At 41.2% G+C, this 13,447-nt stretch overlaps 1 protein-coding gene across 1 annotated transcript in view; it reads left to right on the forward strand.

Moving 5' to 3' along the window:
- MCTP2 (multiple C2 domains, transmembrane 2) overlaps positions 1 to 13,447 on the forward strand; it is a 100,729-nt gene that overhangs the window by 2,405 nt on the left and 84,877 nt on the right. The window contains 2 exon segments of the mRNA XM_009084877.1: positions 3,294 to 3,356; positions 4,495 to 4,603. Of these exon segments, the coding sequence (XP_009083125.1) occupies positions 3,294 to 3,356; positions 4,495 to 4,603 (172 nt within the window).

A 13,447-nucleotide genomic window follows, 5' to 3' on the forward strand; every position in this document is an offset into this window, starting at 1 on the left:
TGAGCAAAATTGATAAAATCTGGTTTTCACCCGATTCAATAGTGGAAGGTGTCAGGGTGGTTGGAACTAGATGATCTTTAAGGTTCCTTCCAACCCAAACCTTTCTATGATTCTAGGAACACCTCAGTTCAGCTCCATTCAGCTTTTCTTGTACTGAATTGAACAGCTACAGGATTTGTTCTCTGTATGCCTTGGATGGGAACAGTTTGTTACGGAGGTTGTTGGACTCGGAATAGTGGGTGGGGTTGCTGTGAAGTGCACGACAAGTTCATATTGTTCTTTTGTGAGCATCACTCACTGCTCAGGGAGGTAAATGAGAAGGAAGGCAGATCCCTGGAACAAAACAAACTAAAAAAAGCAAAAATGTAGGTTGAGCTTTTTTCCCCCTGAATTGCTTGTCACATGCCACTTACTCATTTCCCGGTTGTCTTTGGTCACTCAATATCATGAGATACTTTCCAAACCTCATGCAGGAGCTCAGTGTGGGCTTGTGGTTTTTCGCATTAGTCTGAACTTCGTACAGAGCTGTCAGTGCTCAGGAAGTGTCGCCTTCAATGATGGCTCTTGCCACGAATACCACTTTTCCATTTTTCAAGAAATTTTCTTTCTGTTCTCTGTTGCATCCCAACAAGGCAAATCTGAAGGGTGAAGAAGCAACTGAAGTTGCATTAAGCCCCTCCCTGCTTGGTCCAGGATGAAAAGGGCCTCAGTCATGTCACGTTTTGCAGCTGAGCTTTGGCTGTGGCCATGTGTCATTACTGAAGTGCTCTGATACCACTTCTTCATCATCTTGACAACACTTTGTAGTGAGTCACTGGCAAACCAAAGCCTCATTCCATTGCTGATGTACTCATTGCCCTTGTATTTTTAATCATTATTCTGCAGAAAACAAGATGAGACAGAGGTTGCAAATCTTGTCAAGAGGAACTTTTTATTTATTTGTATATATAAATATATATATTCATATATATACCCTCTTGTTTGATTTGTTTTCACACAGTTACATATGGGACTGTGACCCTGCTGGATGTGGCCACATTTGTTTATACTTTAAAGTTCAAAAGTGTTACAGTAGTTGGATAAATATCAAGATTTCAGGACCATATTTTCACAGACACTTTTAACTATATTCATTGATCTCATTGCATCTAGAATAGGCAATGAGAATTGCATAGAATACCTAGAATAGTAGTAATTTACATTATGTGAAGCTTAAAATAAAAAAAAAACCTTAACTTTTTTAGTTAAAATTATAGTTGTTCAATATCTGTGGATGTAATGCAAGTAAACACAAAGCAGAATAAAGACAAACTCATAACTTTGAGGGTAATGTTTTTATTATAAATGATATCAAGCTAGTCAAGACAGTACTTTCAAAACCATTGTAATTTCAGTGCCGTTCTTTGATCCTGTGTTTGTGCCATGTAAAACAAGCTGTAAAGAGAAACCATTATCAGTGCCAATGATGGTGCCTGAAGGAGATTCCTGTGAAGTCAGAGACTCCAAGAAACACTAGGTTTAATGCACACAAGTGAGTTTTTATGCATACTAGTCAGAAAATTCAAAGTTAGGGTTCCCCTAGCAGCTGTAACTCAGCTCTGTTGTGCGAGAAAATTCTTCTGCTGCTCTTTATGATGATAATTTTTCTACTTTTAATGTGTTTTTGCAAGGTGGCCAAGTTACGATTACTGTGGGAACCATAATGTTAAATTTTGTCTGTCATGCAAAGGAAATTTTACTTGCAATGGTGGATTACTGTACTTCCTGATATGCAATATGTGTATTTGGAGGGAGGAGGAGGAGGAGAAGAATTACACAAAAGCGTATTTATGTTTATTTCAGCATATCGGTATCTCTAAGATTTATGTACTTTGGTGCAGGAGCTGTTTCTTTTTTTGAATATTTCCATAGTGCTCCACACAATGCTGCTCTCATCTGGGAGGTTTGGATGTTACCACACTGCACATAATAACATTTTCACATGAGGATCGAATTCCACCTTGTGTGCATTTCTGTAGATTGAGGTTGTTCTTTGTATTTGAATGAGCTGTGATTGCCTTGCATTAGACCAAAAGGTTTGCCCAGGCATGTGGGTCCTCTCCAGCTTAAATGATGATCGTAGACTCTTCTAACAGTCAGAATATCACCAGAGGTGTCTTGACTGATGAATCCCTTCCATGTGACCAGGCAGTCTAAACACCATGCCACTGTAGCCTCAAGTTTTTGGATGAGTCAGTATTTAGGAAGAAATGTTTGACTTCCTCTCCTGTGCCGGGCACTAGACGAAAATCCTTTGGATCTTCCAGTTACTGTAGAAAGAGGGGGGAGGTAAATTTTCCCTTTTGTCATGGTTTAACCTAACAGGCAGCTAAATATGACAAAGCTTCTCACTCCTCCCTCAGTGGGAACCAGCATCCTCCATACGGGAGAGTATAGGGGAAAGGAGGGCGAATTTGTGGACTGAGATAAAGACAGGAGAGAACAGAAAAGGAAGGGATAATAATACTAACAAAAAAATTATACAAGAATTGAAAGTTACAAAACAAGTGATACACAGTGGAATTGCTTGTCATCTGCCAACTGATGCCCAGCCAGTTCTTGAGTAGTGGTTCCTGGCCAGCAACAACAAAAATATCAATGTGTTATCAACATTATTCTCCTCTTAAATCCAAAACACAACACATACCAACTACTAGGAAGAAAATTAACCGTATCCGAGCCAAAACCAGGATACCTTTCCCTTTGACCATTTCTTTCTAGCTTTTCCCCTGAACATTCTTTTTGCCTTTTTTTTTTTCCAAAACAAAAAACAAACCCCACAAACCCAACAAACAAAAATCAACCAGAAAAAAACACCAAACCAAAAAACCCAAACTAAACAAAAAAAACCCTTTTCCTGGAACTTGCCTTTTGGATGGTGAAAGAGAAGTGTAGTCAAGTCAGAGAGCAGCCAGTCACCAGATGCAATAACCTTCAGATGTCAGGAGAGTTTGTGGTAAGGACCATCATCACTGAAGGCACAGAGCAGTACTGGGGATGAGAAGAATTTATTCTGATAGCTGGAAGCAGACACCTATTTTCTTGGATTAAACTCAAGAGACTACATGCAGTTCCTGTGAAACAGGAAAAAGAAATATATATCTAAATTGTGGAGAGAAGGTTCTGTAAGCAGAAGTAAAAAAAAAATATTCACTCATTACATATATGTATGAGAAATTTTTTGAGTGATACTGGGACTATTTTCTTTCCTGCATTACTGTTATCTAATTATAATTGTATCTTTTATTTTATAGTATCAATGTGGAGAAATGGATCTTGACTCTTCCCTATCATCTCAAATTTTTGATGACCAAATGGTAAGTCCTGTCATTTTAAAGCATTTTGAAACTTGATCAGAAGCACAATATATTTTAGCTTCAAGTTCTTTGCTTCTTACAAATTTAAACACCCAGCAGATGAAGAAGGTGTTTATAGATTTGTCCATTGTGGTTTTTCTTTTTGGTTTGTGGGAGTTTTGTTTGTTTAGTGGTGGTTTTGTGTTTTTGTTGTTTAGCTTTTTTGTAGTTCAAGGCGGTTGCTAATGTTTTAAGTAGACCTAAATTTTCTGGATTTTTTTGAAATATTCTATTATATCTATATTGTACTTATAACTGATGAAAGCATCAGCATAAATACTCAATTAACAGCCTAGGAACAAACTGTATTAAAGTAAATACAGCAAATAACACAGCTATAGGGTTTGACAGGCAACAAAAACAGCTTTAGGGCAGTGTGAAAAGGCATTGGCAATTTTGACATGTTATTCTCATGTAAAGCATGTTTGCCTATTCTGGATGAACTTCTCTACCTTTGCCCTCTGATAGCCTCTCAAGCGCTGTCCAGAGGCTGTTTTCGCAGAAGGTTTGGGCTGGATGCTGCTGCTGAGGTGTGTAACCCTGGCAGCATCTCTGATGACCAAGAATCCTCTCGAGTTTGCTTTTGCACAACCTCACAGCAAGCACTGCCTGCTGTTGGGTTTCTCTCTTTTAGAATTGTACAAATGCTGCCCTCTTGGTAGCTAAGTGAAACGTGTGCTTCCTCATGAGGTTATCAGATGATTACTCTGATCCTTATGGATCTCTTCCAACTTGATATATTGTATGAATGCACGGAAGCAGCTAGAAAAAAAACATGCAGTAAGCTGATAGGACTTTGAAAACTTGTTCATACATTTGTGATTGTTAATATCACTACTCGTTTTCAGGGAGAACCCTTCTTGTGTTACCCCTTGCTTTGTTGAAGATACCTGATGCTCATATGCTATTTGCATAGTGAAATAAAGCCTGGGAAATAAATAGTTTTCTTTTTTCCTTTTTTTTTTTTTAACCTTTCTGTGAAAGATTGCCCTAAGGAAAGATGAGAACTTTGTTTCTGCAACACCGAGCACACACCTGCCTTATTCACAAGCTGCTTCAGGAGGTGTGTAGTGGTGACTGATTTCTTTGTTCTCTTTAGGCTCTGGAGGAAGCAAATGACTGCTTGAGTGACCTGCCCAGCCCCTTTGCCTACCTGCTGACCATCCACCTGAAGGAAGGCCGGAACCTGGTTATCAGAGATCGCTGTGGTGAGCCCCACCTTTCAGCTGCTTTCCTTTGAAATTCACATAGTTCTCTCCTTTGACTGACTTCAGTTTGGCAGCGAGTTGGATTTTTTCCTTATCTCCAATGCAGCAAATCATTGACTTGTGTCTCTTGTCTAAGCCAGAGCACTCAACGATTTGGTTTATCCACCTTAGATACACAGAGGAAGGAGCTGCCTTCTCCTTGCTGCTCCTCCTGCCTGACTATGCAGCTGCAAAGCACCTTCTTGGCTGCACTTAAGTTATTTGAGCTTAAAAAGAAAAGCCAAAGAATATTTGGAGATTTATTAAATGATGGAGCTGCCCTAGGAATGCTTTTGGGGTTATCTACAAAGCTGTTAATAAAAGGGAAACCATAGGAGCAGGGCCATAAGCCAACAATCCTCCCTCTAATTTGGGATGTGAGTGAACGTAGACAACATACAAAAAACCCCACACCCAAATGACGTATCAAATAAATTGCAGAAGATTTGGGGAATTCCTGGAAAAGTTAAGTGAAAGTGCCTTATGTTAACCTGAATTTTCTTCAGGCTGCTGCAACAGTGAGTGAAAGTTCAGCCAGTTGGTAGTTTCTCTGCTTGCTGTGGAGGGAGGAACTGTCCTGCCAGAGGTTCTCTGTGGGCTGTAGGACTCTGCAGCATCAGCTGCTCCAAGACCTTTGATCTGAACCTGTCAGAGAGCTCTTCTATATAGTCCAATCTTTATTTCGTATTTTTTTCCTGCATGTGGAAACAGTTCTGATACTTTGGTGTTGCAAAATGTGAGCAGTTTCTTTCTTTTGACATGAAGCCACAGGGTTCATTCACACAGTTTTAAAGGGAATCATCTTGCACAGTCTAAAGGCCTGTGAAGCTTTGCACCTGCAGGCACCTATCTGATCTAGAAATGTCTCACATGGAGTGCTTATTGGGTTTTCTATTATCTGCTATCTCAGTTAACTTTTTCCATGCTGGTTTTTCATGTCTTCGTGAAACAGTAGGTTCTGGCCAAGTGTGTGTTTGTTTTTCCTTCCAGTTTTTGGAAGGAGTGAACGAATACTTAGATTAAGATCTTTATTGGTTTTACAGAAGTCTGTATTTCCTAACAGTGTAGCAGTTCATCAGATTTACTAGCAAGCTACACAAGCCAGGGCACATCCAACTGCTTGTATGAAAAAGATGCTAGAAATGAGCAGTTCCAGCAGAGTAATATTTCTAGAGAAGACAGAGCATATTTCGCTCTAGGCTGTGTTTTGTTGTGTAAGAAAGCAAATGCTTGTCTTTGTGAAGCATGGGACAACATGGTGAAACAACATAAGGGAATAAACCCCCAACATTCTGATGAGTCTCTTTTGTGCAAATGACCACTCATTTAGTAAACTGAGTATGTGAGGTGATACATCATTCAATAAAATTCCTGCTTTTTATAGCACAAGCAGTGGGAGGGGAGAAAATAATGACTTGATTATTGTTCAGTCACCATTATGCTGCAGTGATGGCTCCTTAAAGAAAAAACAGCACACGAATGATGCCTGATGCACATCTTTATAGGTCTCTGTGTTGTACTGGTTATTTGGCATTTTTGCATGACACTCAGGCTTGACCTACAACCACTTGCAATATGCTTCTTGTAACATGCTTTTAAAAGTGGGAAGTTGTCAGCTTTATTCATCTCTTCAATATGAGAAAACCTCAGAGAAAATTTGTGGGCTTAGGTGATTGTGACTTCCCTCCTCTCTCCCTGCCCTGATGCCAGATACAGCCACCCCACTGGGGTATACCAGTGTACTCTGAATAATCCAAATATAGGAACACGTTGTCTGCAGCCAGTGTGTCCTGCAAGTCAGACTGTGGCTTGGGCTGAAGGCCAAGTCATCCTCATTGACATTTTGGGAACAGCAAACCCTTAGAGCTAACCCAGCAGAGCTCTCTGACTCAGCTGAGAGAGGGCTCAGACCCTCTTCCCCATGGTTTTGCATGTGCAAGAGATACCAGAGCTCTTCAGTGTGAAAAACTTGTGCAATCCTTGTGGGTCTCTTCCAGCTCAGGATATTCTATGATGTCTGAGTTGCTGGTCCTGTATTTTGAACCCTCCTGTGGTCAGCCTTGTGTGAGCAGCCTCAAAAATGCTCTGGTTAGGTGGGAGTGGTGGCAGAGAGTTCTGAGGTAGAAGTAGCAATGTCCTGTTTGTATTCAAATGAAGTGGTAATACCTTGTGGTCATTGACGGAAACTAATTCCAAATGCTACATAGAATATGTTACACATTAAATAACAAAATATTCCCATGTAAACCACAGACTGAGTGAATAGTCTATGCCAGCATCTTCAGCCTAAATCAAGTTTAACATAAATTTTGTAATTTTCCTGAATTTTAATATTAAGTTATTGTACTATCAGAATTTATCTGGAAAAAAAGAGTCTCAAACAAGTCATCAAACCCATCGGTTCACTTTTTTTTAAAAAATTTTGTATCTAGTCAAAGATAAGGAAAACAGCACTTAAGTGTGGTGTCCTTCTTTCTTCTTATACCTCTACTTTTCCCCTTGATTTGTTTTACAACAGTTTAAATAGCTCAGGTTTAGGGGCTGCAGCCCTGCAGAGTGGGTGGGTGATGCCCTCTCCTGGCAGATGAGTAAAGTCTCTTGTACTGATCAGTCTGTTTCTGCCTCTGTTCTGCCTCAATGTAGTAAATACTTACCTGTGTGTGTATATAAAAATAAATCTAAGGTGTGTGACCAAGAGAAAATATATCTTCCACTGGAAACAGCTGTTGCTGAAAACTCCTGGTTCTACTCAGCAAATTCACGGACAGTGCATGTGTCCTGCATTTGTTGGTCTTGTGACTGATGAACCAAACTCTGAAGGTTATGGATCCCTGTGTTTATATACACAGCACCAGAAGCTTGATTTTTGTGTGCTTCTTACAGCATTACTGTTACTAGGTGATGTGATGTGTCTCAGTGATGTTGAGGAGTTTGTGTCTATGTAGTTCTAATGCTGTAACTAGTAAGGGAGCAGAAATGTACTTTATTGATTAAGAATCTATGGAGCACTGCAGTAGTTCTGCAGAACAGAGAGATAATTATATCTCATTTTTAGAAAAAATGAAGCATTCTTAATCACTAGTACTTTAAGTGTTGTCATCTTGTTGCACCCTTAGTGATTTTATGGCCTTGTTGACACTTTGTTGTGAAGCTCACAATTTCATGCTTTGAACTGCTGGTTCACTTTCACAGGACAAGGTGATGCCTCATGGTCGTTTGAGTCAGTCTAATGAAATCTGAAATATCCTGCTCCCTTCTGGCTCTGAGCTGCTCTGACTGTGCACATTGCTGCCTGTACCAGTTACCATTGCACAACAGTGATGCTGTGGCACCAAGCAGCAGTGTGATGCCACAGCTGTAAGGAAGTGCTACCTTCCTTCAGGGGATAAACCCAGCTCTCCTGGTGTAAAAATAAGCAGAAACTGGGTTTTGAGTGCCTGTAAAGGTGAGAAGCCCCTCCTGTTTTCAAATCCTGTGCTTTCAGAGTCAGAGTAGATTTTTTTATCTGTTAAATGGTGTGGTTACAAGAAATACAGTTCTCGGATGTGATGTCAGCTGGTGAGTGGCTGTGGTTAGTCTCTGTGTCTTTTTTTTTTTTAACCCTTTTGACTGCATTGCTCCAGCCTGAACTTTGTGTGTGTCTCTTTTCCACGTGGTTGTGTGTTTTGTAGGTTTCTTTTTTTTTTAACAGGACCTTTGTGTCCCATCTCTGTTTCTTTCTTTAAGGTTTCATTTGTTTCCTGTTGCTGCACTTCAGTTTTCCTGTCATTTCTTTCCTCCCATAATACAGGCAGCTGAATGTGTGAAGGGTGCAAGGAGGGGTGCAGTAGTACAGAAGATACCATCATCTTGATGTGGGCATCCTGCTTTCCCTGTGCTGAGCACACCATCATCTGCTGTCAAATCTAACAGCTCTCACTGCCAAAGGGTCCGGGTGGGCTCCTGGAGCTGCATGGGCAGCTCTAGCATCGCTGAGAGCTGTGCCAAAGCTCAGTATCCCAAGGACAAAATAAAAAAAAAGGGTGTGGAATAGCACACACTTTTAGCTTTCAGCAGTAATGAACCTGCAGTAGCTCACCACTCGTAGCTCTGGGCTATCCAGGGGTTGGACTTTGGTCCTAGTGGGTCCATTCCAACTCAGGATATTTTATGATTCTCTGATTCAGTGCCTGGGTCCGTGCTGATACCAGGGTGCTGGAGAAAGGGATGTGTGTGTGCTGTGCTGTGCTGGGTGTTCGTCAGCTCAGAGCAAGCCCATTGTTTGGAAAGCAAATGCTCAGAGCAATTAGGCTGAATTGCTCCCTGCAAACGCGCTGATTAATTTAGAGTTTCTCTGTTTTCAGGGTATCTGCAATTAGATCATTAAGCCTTCAGATTTATTAATTATTGAGATGTATTAGGCAACTTTTCACACTTCTCTTTGAAAGGCGTAATCATGGCTAATTTGCAACTGCTGAGGATTTGAATGGTGCTGAGGACTTATTTTGATGTTTTCTGGATGCTGTGTAGATCTGTGTACAAGGGCTTGTGCTGCAAGTGTTTGTCTGTGCCAAGTCCAGTTCCTGGAAGTGCAACATGTGTGGCTGAAACTTTGCTCTTACACACAGTGATCCCTGTGAGCATCCCTCCTGGACTGGCCATGACAAAGGAATGCCCAGAGACAGAAACCATGAGAAAATAGGAGGAGTTCAAAAAAAAGCAATTTATATGCATATCTGCCCCTGGTAAATTGAATTAGGAAATGTAGGGAGGGCAGAACAGGAAGAGAATACCTAGGGCCCAGAGAATATCCTATGACTCTTCTTTTGTAGGAATTGTAATTTAGACGATAAGTTTCTTAAACTGTTCTAGCTCCATCAGTTGTCAGAGTTGGCTCTTGGTTTGGGCACCTGCCTGCATTAACAGCTCACACTGCATCTTTCTGGGACCATGTAAAGAGGTTTTATTCCACCAAAGACTGATAAAAGAAGCAAGTCTGAGTTTGGATTATAAGGTCTGGGGAAGAGAAGGCTCTGGGGATAACTTAGAGCCCCTTCCAGTGCCTAGAAGGGCTAGAAGAGTGCTGAAAAGGGACTTTTTGCAAGGGCATAGTGATAGGACAAGGGGGAATGACACTAAACTGACAGAGGACAGGTCTAGATTAGATATTAGGATAACATTCTTTATTTACTGTGGGGGTGGTGAGGTGCTGGCATAGGTTGCCCAGAGAGGCTGTGGATGTGCCATCCCAGGAAGTGTTCAAGGCCAGGTTGGATGGGGCTGTGAGCAACCTGGGCTAGTGGAAAGTGTCTCTGTCCATGGCAGGGGGATTGGAATGAGATGAGCTTTAAGGTCCCTTCTGACCCAAACCATTCTGTGATAAGATGCAGCTATTTATTCTGAAGGTTCCCAGTGCTGCCTAGTGATGGAGTTGTGCCTTCTGCTCTGTCCTTGTGCCCTCTTTGCATTTATACCTGAGTCTTGACTGGGAACACAGTGTTCAATTGGGTTAATTTTTGCCATAGGCAATCCTGTTCTTTATGTCATGTCTAATATACATCTCATGGTGTTTTGGTAGGGATTTTGGTAGGTTTTTCTCAGTTTCTATACTTTTTTTTAAAAATGGTGTTTCTGAAGTGTCTTGAATAGAAACTCCTATATATTTCATTCTGTTAATGTTCAGTTCTGTTATTTTTTCCCCCTCTCCATTATCCCCCCCATCAGCCATGGCTTTGCACACTTCACACTTCTCTAGTCTTTTTGCTTTATTGGATTTTGTTGTGGTGGGTCTTTTTCAGTTGTGTTGTTTGGGGTTTTTTCCTTGGTTTATTTTCCCTTGGAACCTATTGGTGATGCTTGTTTCCAAGCAATGTTTCATTTCCATCTGGCCATGTAAAACTAGCTGGGCAGAAAACTTTCCAAAATTACCTGAATTTCCTGCCAGCAGAATACTTTTATTTTTCTGATTTCCTCTTTAAGCCTTGATCTTGGCTATTTTACTACAAGAATACAGTGGTTTTCCACTTAAAAAGAAAAATGTGTGTTCCATTTTAAAACATCTTTTACTCCTTGTCGTAAATAACTCCAGGAATTCTATTTCTAGGAAGATTTTCTGATATTTATTCTTTACATGCATATAAAATAAATCCTTAATTTCCTTCTTCAGATTAAAATTTAGGTTTTTAACCAAAACTTAAGATGGTCTAGGTTATATTTCACACTGTTCTTTGATTTTTCAGGGTTTTAAGGCAACTTGGTGGTCATTTTTATTTATTTATTTATGGAACAAGACTTGTTTCATATGTTAAATTTCCAGTAAGCTTGCTCCCATAAAATAGTGTGTGGCTTGAAATTATATTGGGTGTTCTGGGCTTGTTGGGTTATTTTTTTCCTAATTACAAAGCAAATGTGTAGCAGTATGAAACACAGTGGATGTGATCCATCTCTCTGTAGCTGCTAGAGGGCAGCAGTATCCATTTAAAAACACCATTAACAATTTCTTGGGCTACTAAACCCTCTCCTGCTGCTGTGCTCCAGCAGCTTTGGTCACTGAAGCTTTCTCAGGTCTTAGGTGATGTCTGGTCTGCTTGCACTCATTACTTTTTGGTTTGGAAGAAAATAGAAATAAAATAGATATTATGCAAAGGAGTTCCAGGGAGCATCACTGCTGAGATCAATGTTCTTTCTCTGATGGGAAAACAGGCTTAACTGATGGAATGATTCTTTAAGAGGCCATTCTTTCTTTTTACTCTTATTTGGTTTGTTTTAGGCTGAGAAGTAGATTATTTTGGGGGTTTGTGTATAGTTTCCTTATATATTTTACTGTGTGAGAACCTTCTTGTCATTGCATAATATTCAAATTAACCTCAAGGCATCACACTTTGCCTTTCCCACCAGAGTAGCAGCTTTTTGGGGCAAAATTCTTGACTTCAGGAATAATCCATTCACCCACCCCACTGACATTACTACAGCTGATGTGACCAAGATCATAGAATCATAGAATCAACCGGATTGCAAAAGACCTCAAAGAACATCCAGTCCAACCCTACCATAGTTACTAGACCATGGCACTGAGTGCCCCATCCAGTCTTGTCTTGAAAACCTCCAAGGATGGTGAATCCACCACCTCCCCGGGCAGCACATTCCAATGCCTGAGCACTCTCTCCCTAACAAATTTCTTCCTAATATCCAACCTAAACCTCCCCTGGCAGAGCTTGAGTCTGTGCCCTCTTGTCCTACTGCTGGTTCCCTGAGAGAAGAGACCAACCCCTACAACCTCCTTTCAGGGAGTTGTAGAGGGTGATAAGGTCTCCCCTGAGCCTCCTCTTCTCCAGGCTGAACAACCCCAGCTCCCTCAGCTCATGTGCTCGAGTCCCTTCACCAGCCTCGTTGCTCTTCTCTGGACCTGTTCCAGCACCTCAATATCCTTCCTGAACTGAGGGGCCCAGAACTGAGCACAGGATTCAAGGTGTGGCCTCACCAGCACTGAGCAGCTTCAGACCTTGCATTCAGAAGAGCCTGAGTGCACGTGCTGAGTTGTTGATTCAGTTGCCTTCACTAGGAAATGGCTGCTAAAAAGCGTTTCTTTTATTTTTAAATGGTCTGGCTTTAGAAAATTATTCATTTCTGTCGCCTTTCAAAGAAGATTATAAACAAAAATCCCTTTTTAGACTGGTTCATCTTTAAAATCACTAGGCGTTTTTCAAAAAAAGTTGTGTTTTCTGCCTAGATTGTAGATTGTCTCTAATAAATGGCTTTTAATAGATCCAGACATCTTTCTGAGCTTGAATCCAGAAGGCTTCAAGCCTTGAATTCAAATGCAGTTAATAATTCACAGTCTGTGCTGTTCATCCTATCAGGAGACGCTTGTCCACCTGGCTTATTTCTCACTCCCTGTCTCCTTTTTAACCTGTTTTGATCACCTGGATGCAGTCTGGTGTGTCGTAAAGAAAACCAGAAACAGATCCAAAGACACGGGGAGCTTCGTCAACATCTCAGGAGCAACATGGGGGCAACCTTGAATGCCCACAAAGGGGCTGTGATGCCATATCCATCCCCAGTATTTCTCTCCTGGCCATCCAGGCTCACCCCAGTGAACACCCTCGAGCTCTTTCTGCACCAGCTCCCGCCGCGGGGTGACAGTCCAGCTGTTTGCTGGCACGGAGGTGTCATCCCGTCATTTGTATGATCCGGAGCCACGCTCCCATGCCGACCCTTTCCCTGCCTGCCTAGTTGAGATGTTACCCCTCTGACAGCCAGACAGGCGAGCGCCGCCGAACCCTCCACCCCTCCACAATTATTTTCCCTAACAATTAACACCAGCACTAACTTGACACCTTTTCCTTGTTTGGCTTTTGTAAACCACCATCCCTTTTTCTATTAATTCCCGGCATTAATATTTTCTTTCGCGCAAGTGCTGCCGCTCACCCGTGAAACAGTTTGAACATTATGTAGCTGTCAAGATAGCGAGGGATTACCCAGGGTACCTTGCTGGAGTAAGTGACACCACTGAGGCCCTGCTTTGAGATGTTTATTTTGAGAGTAAGCTGACAAGCATGAAGGCCTGATCCCAGAGTGGCAATCTTATTTAATTAAAGGCCTCTTTTTATTATAGCTTTCCTTCCCCCCCCCACTGTTTTTTGTATGCAATATATATTTTTAGATAAATATATATTTAGATAAATGCCTATTCCTTTTTATATACGTATATGTGTTTCTGTGTATAAATATACATGAAGAGAAAGGAAGAATTCATTAAAAAATAAGTATATGGGAATGATTGCTAAAGCTTGGCTCACGTGAGCAATGCTGGGCAGCCCTTCCCCC

Source organism: Acanthisitta chloris, unplaced genomic scaffold (assembly GCF_000695815.1).
Source record: "Acanthisitta chloris isolate BGI_N310 unplaced genomic scaffold, ASM69581v1 scaffold14801, whole genome shotgun sequence".
In the NCBI taxonomy this organism is placed as follows: domain Eukaryota; kingdom Metazoa; phylum Chordata; class Aves; order Passeriformes; family Acanthisittidae; genus Acanthisitta; species Acanthisitta chloris.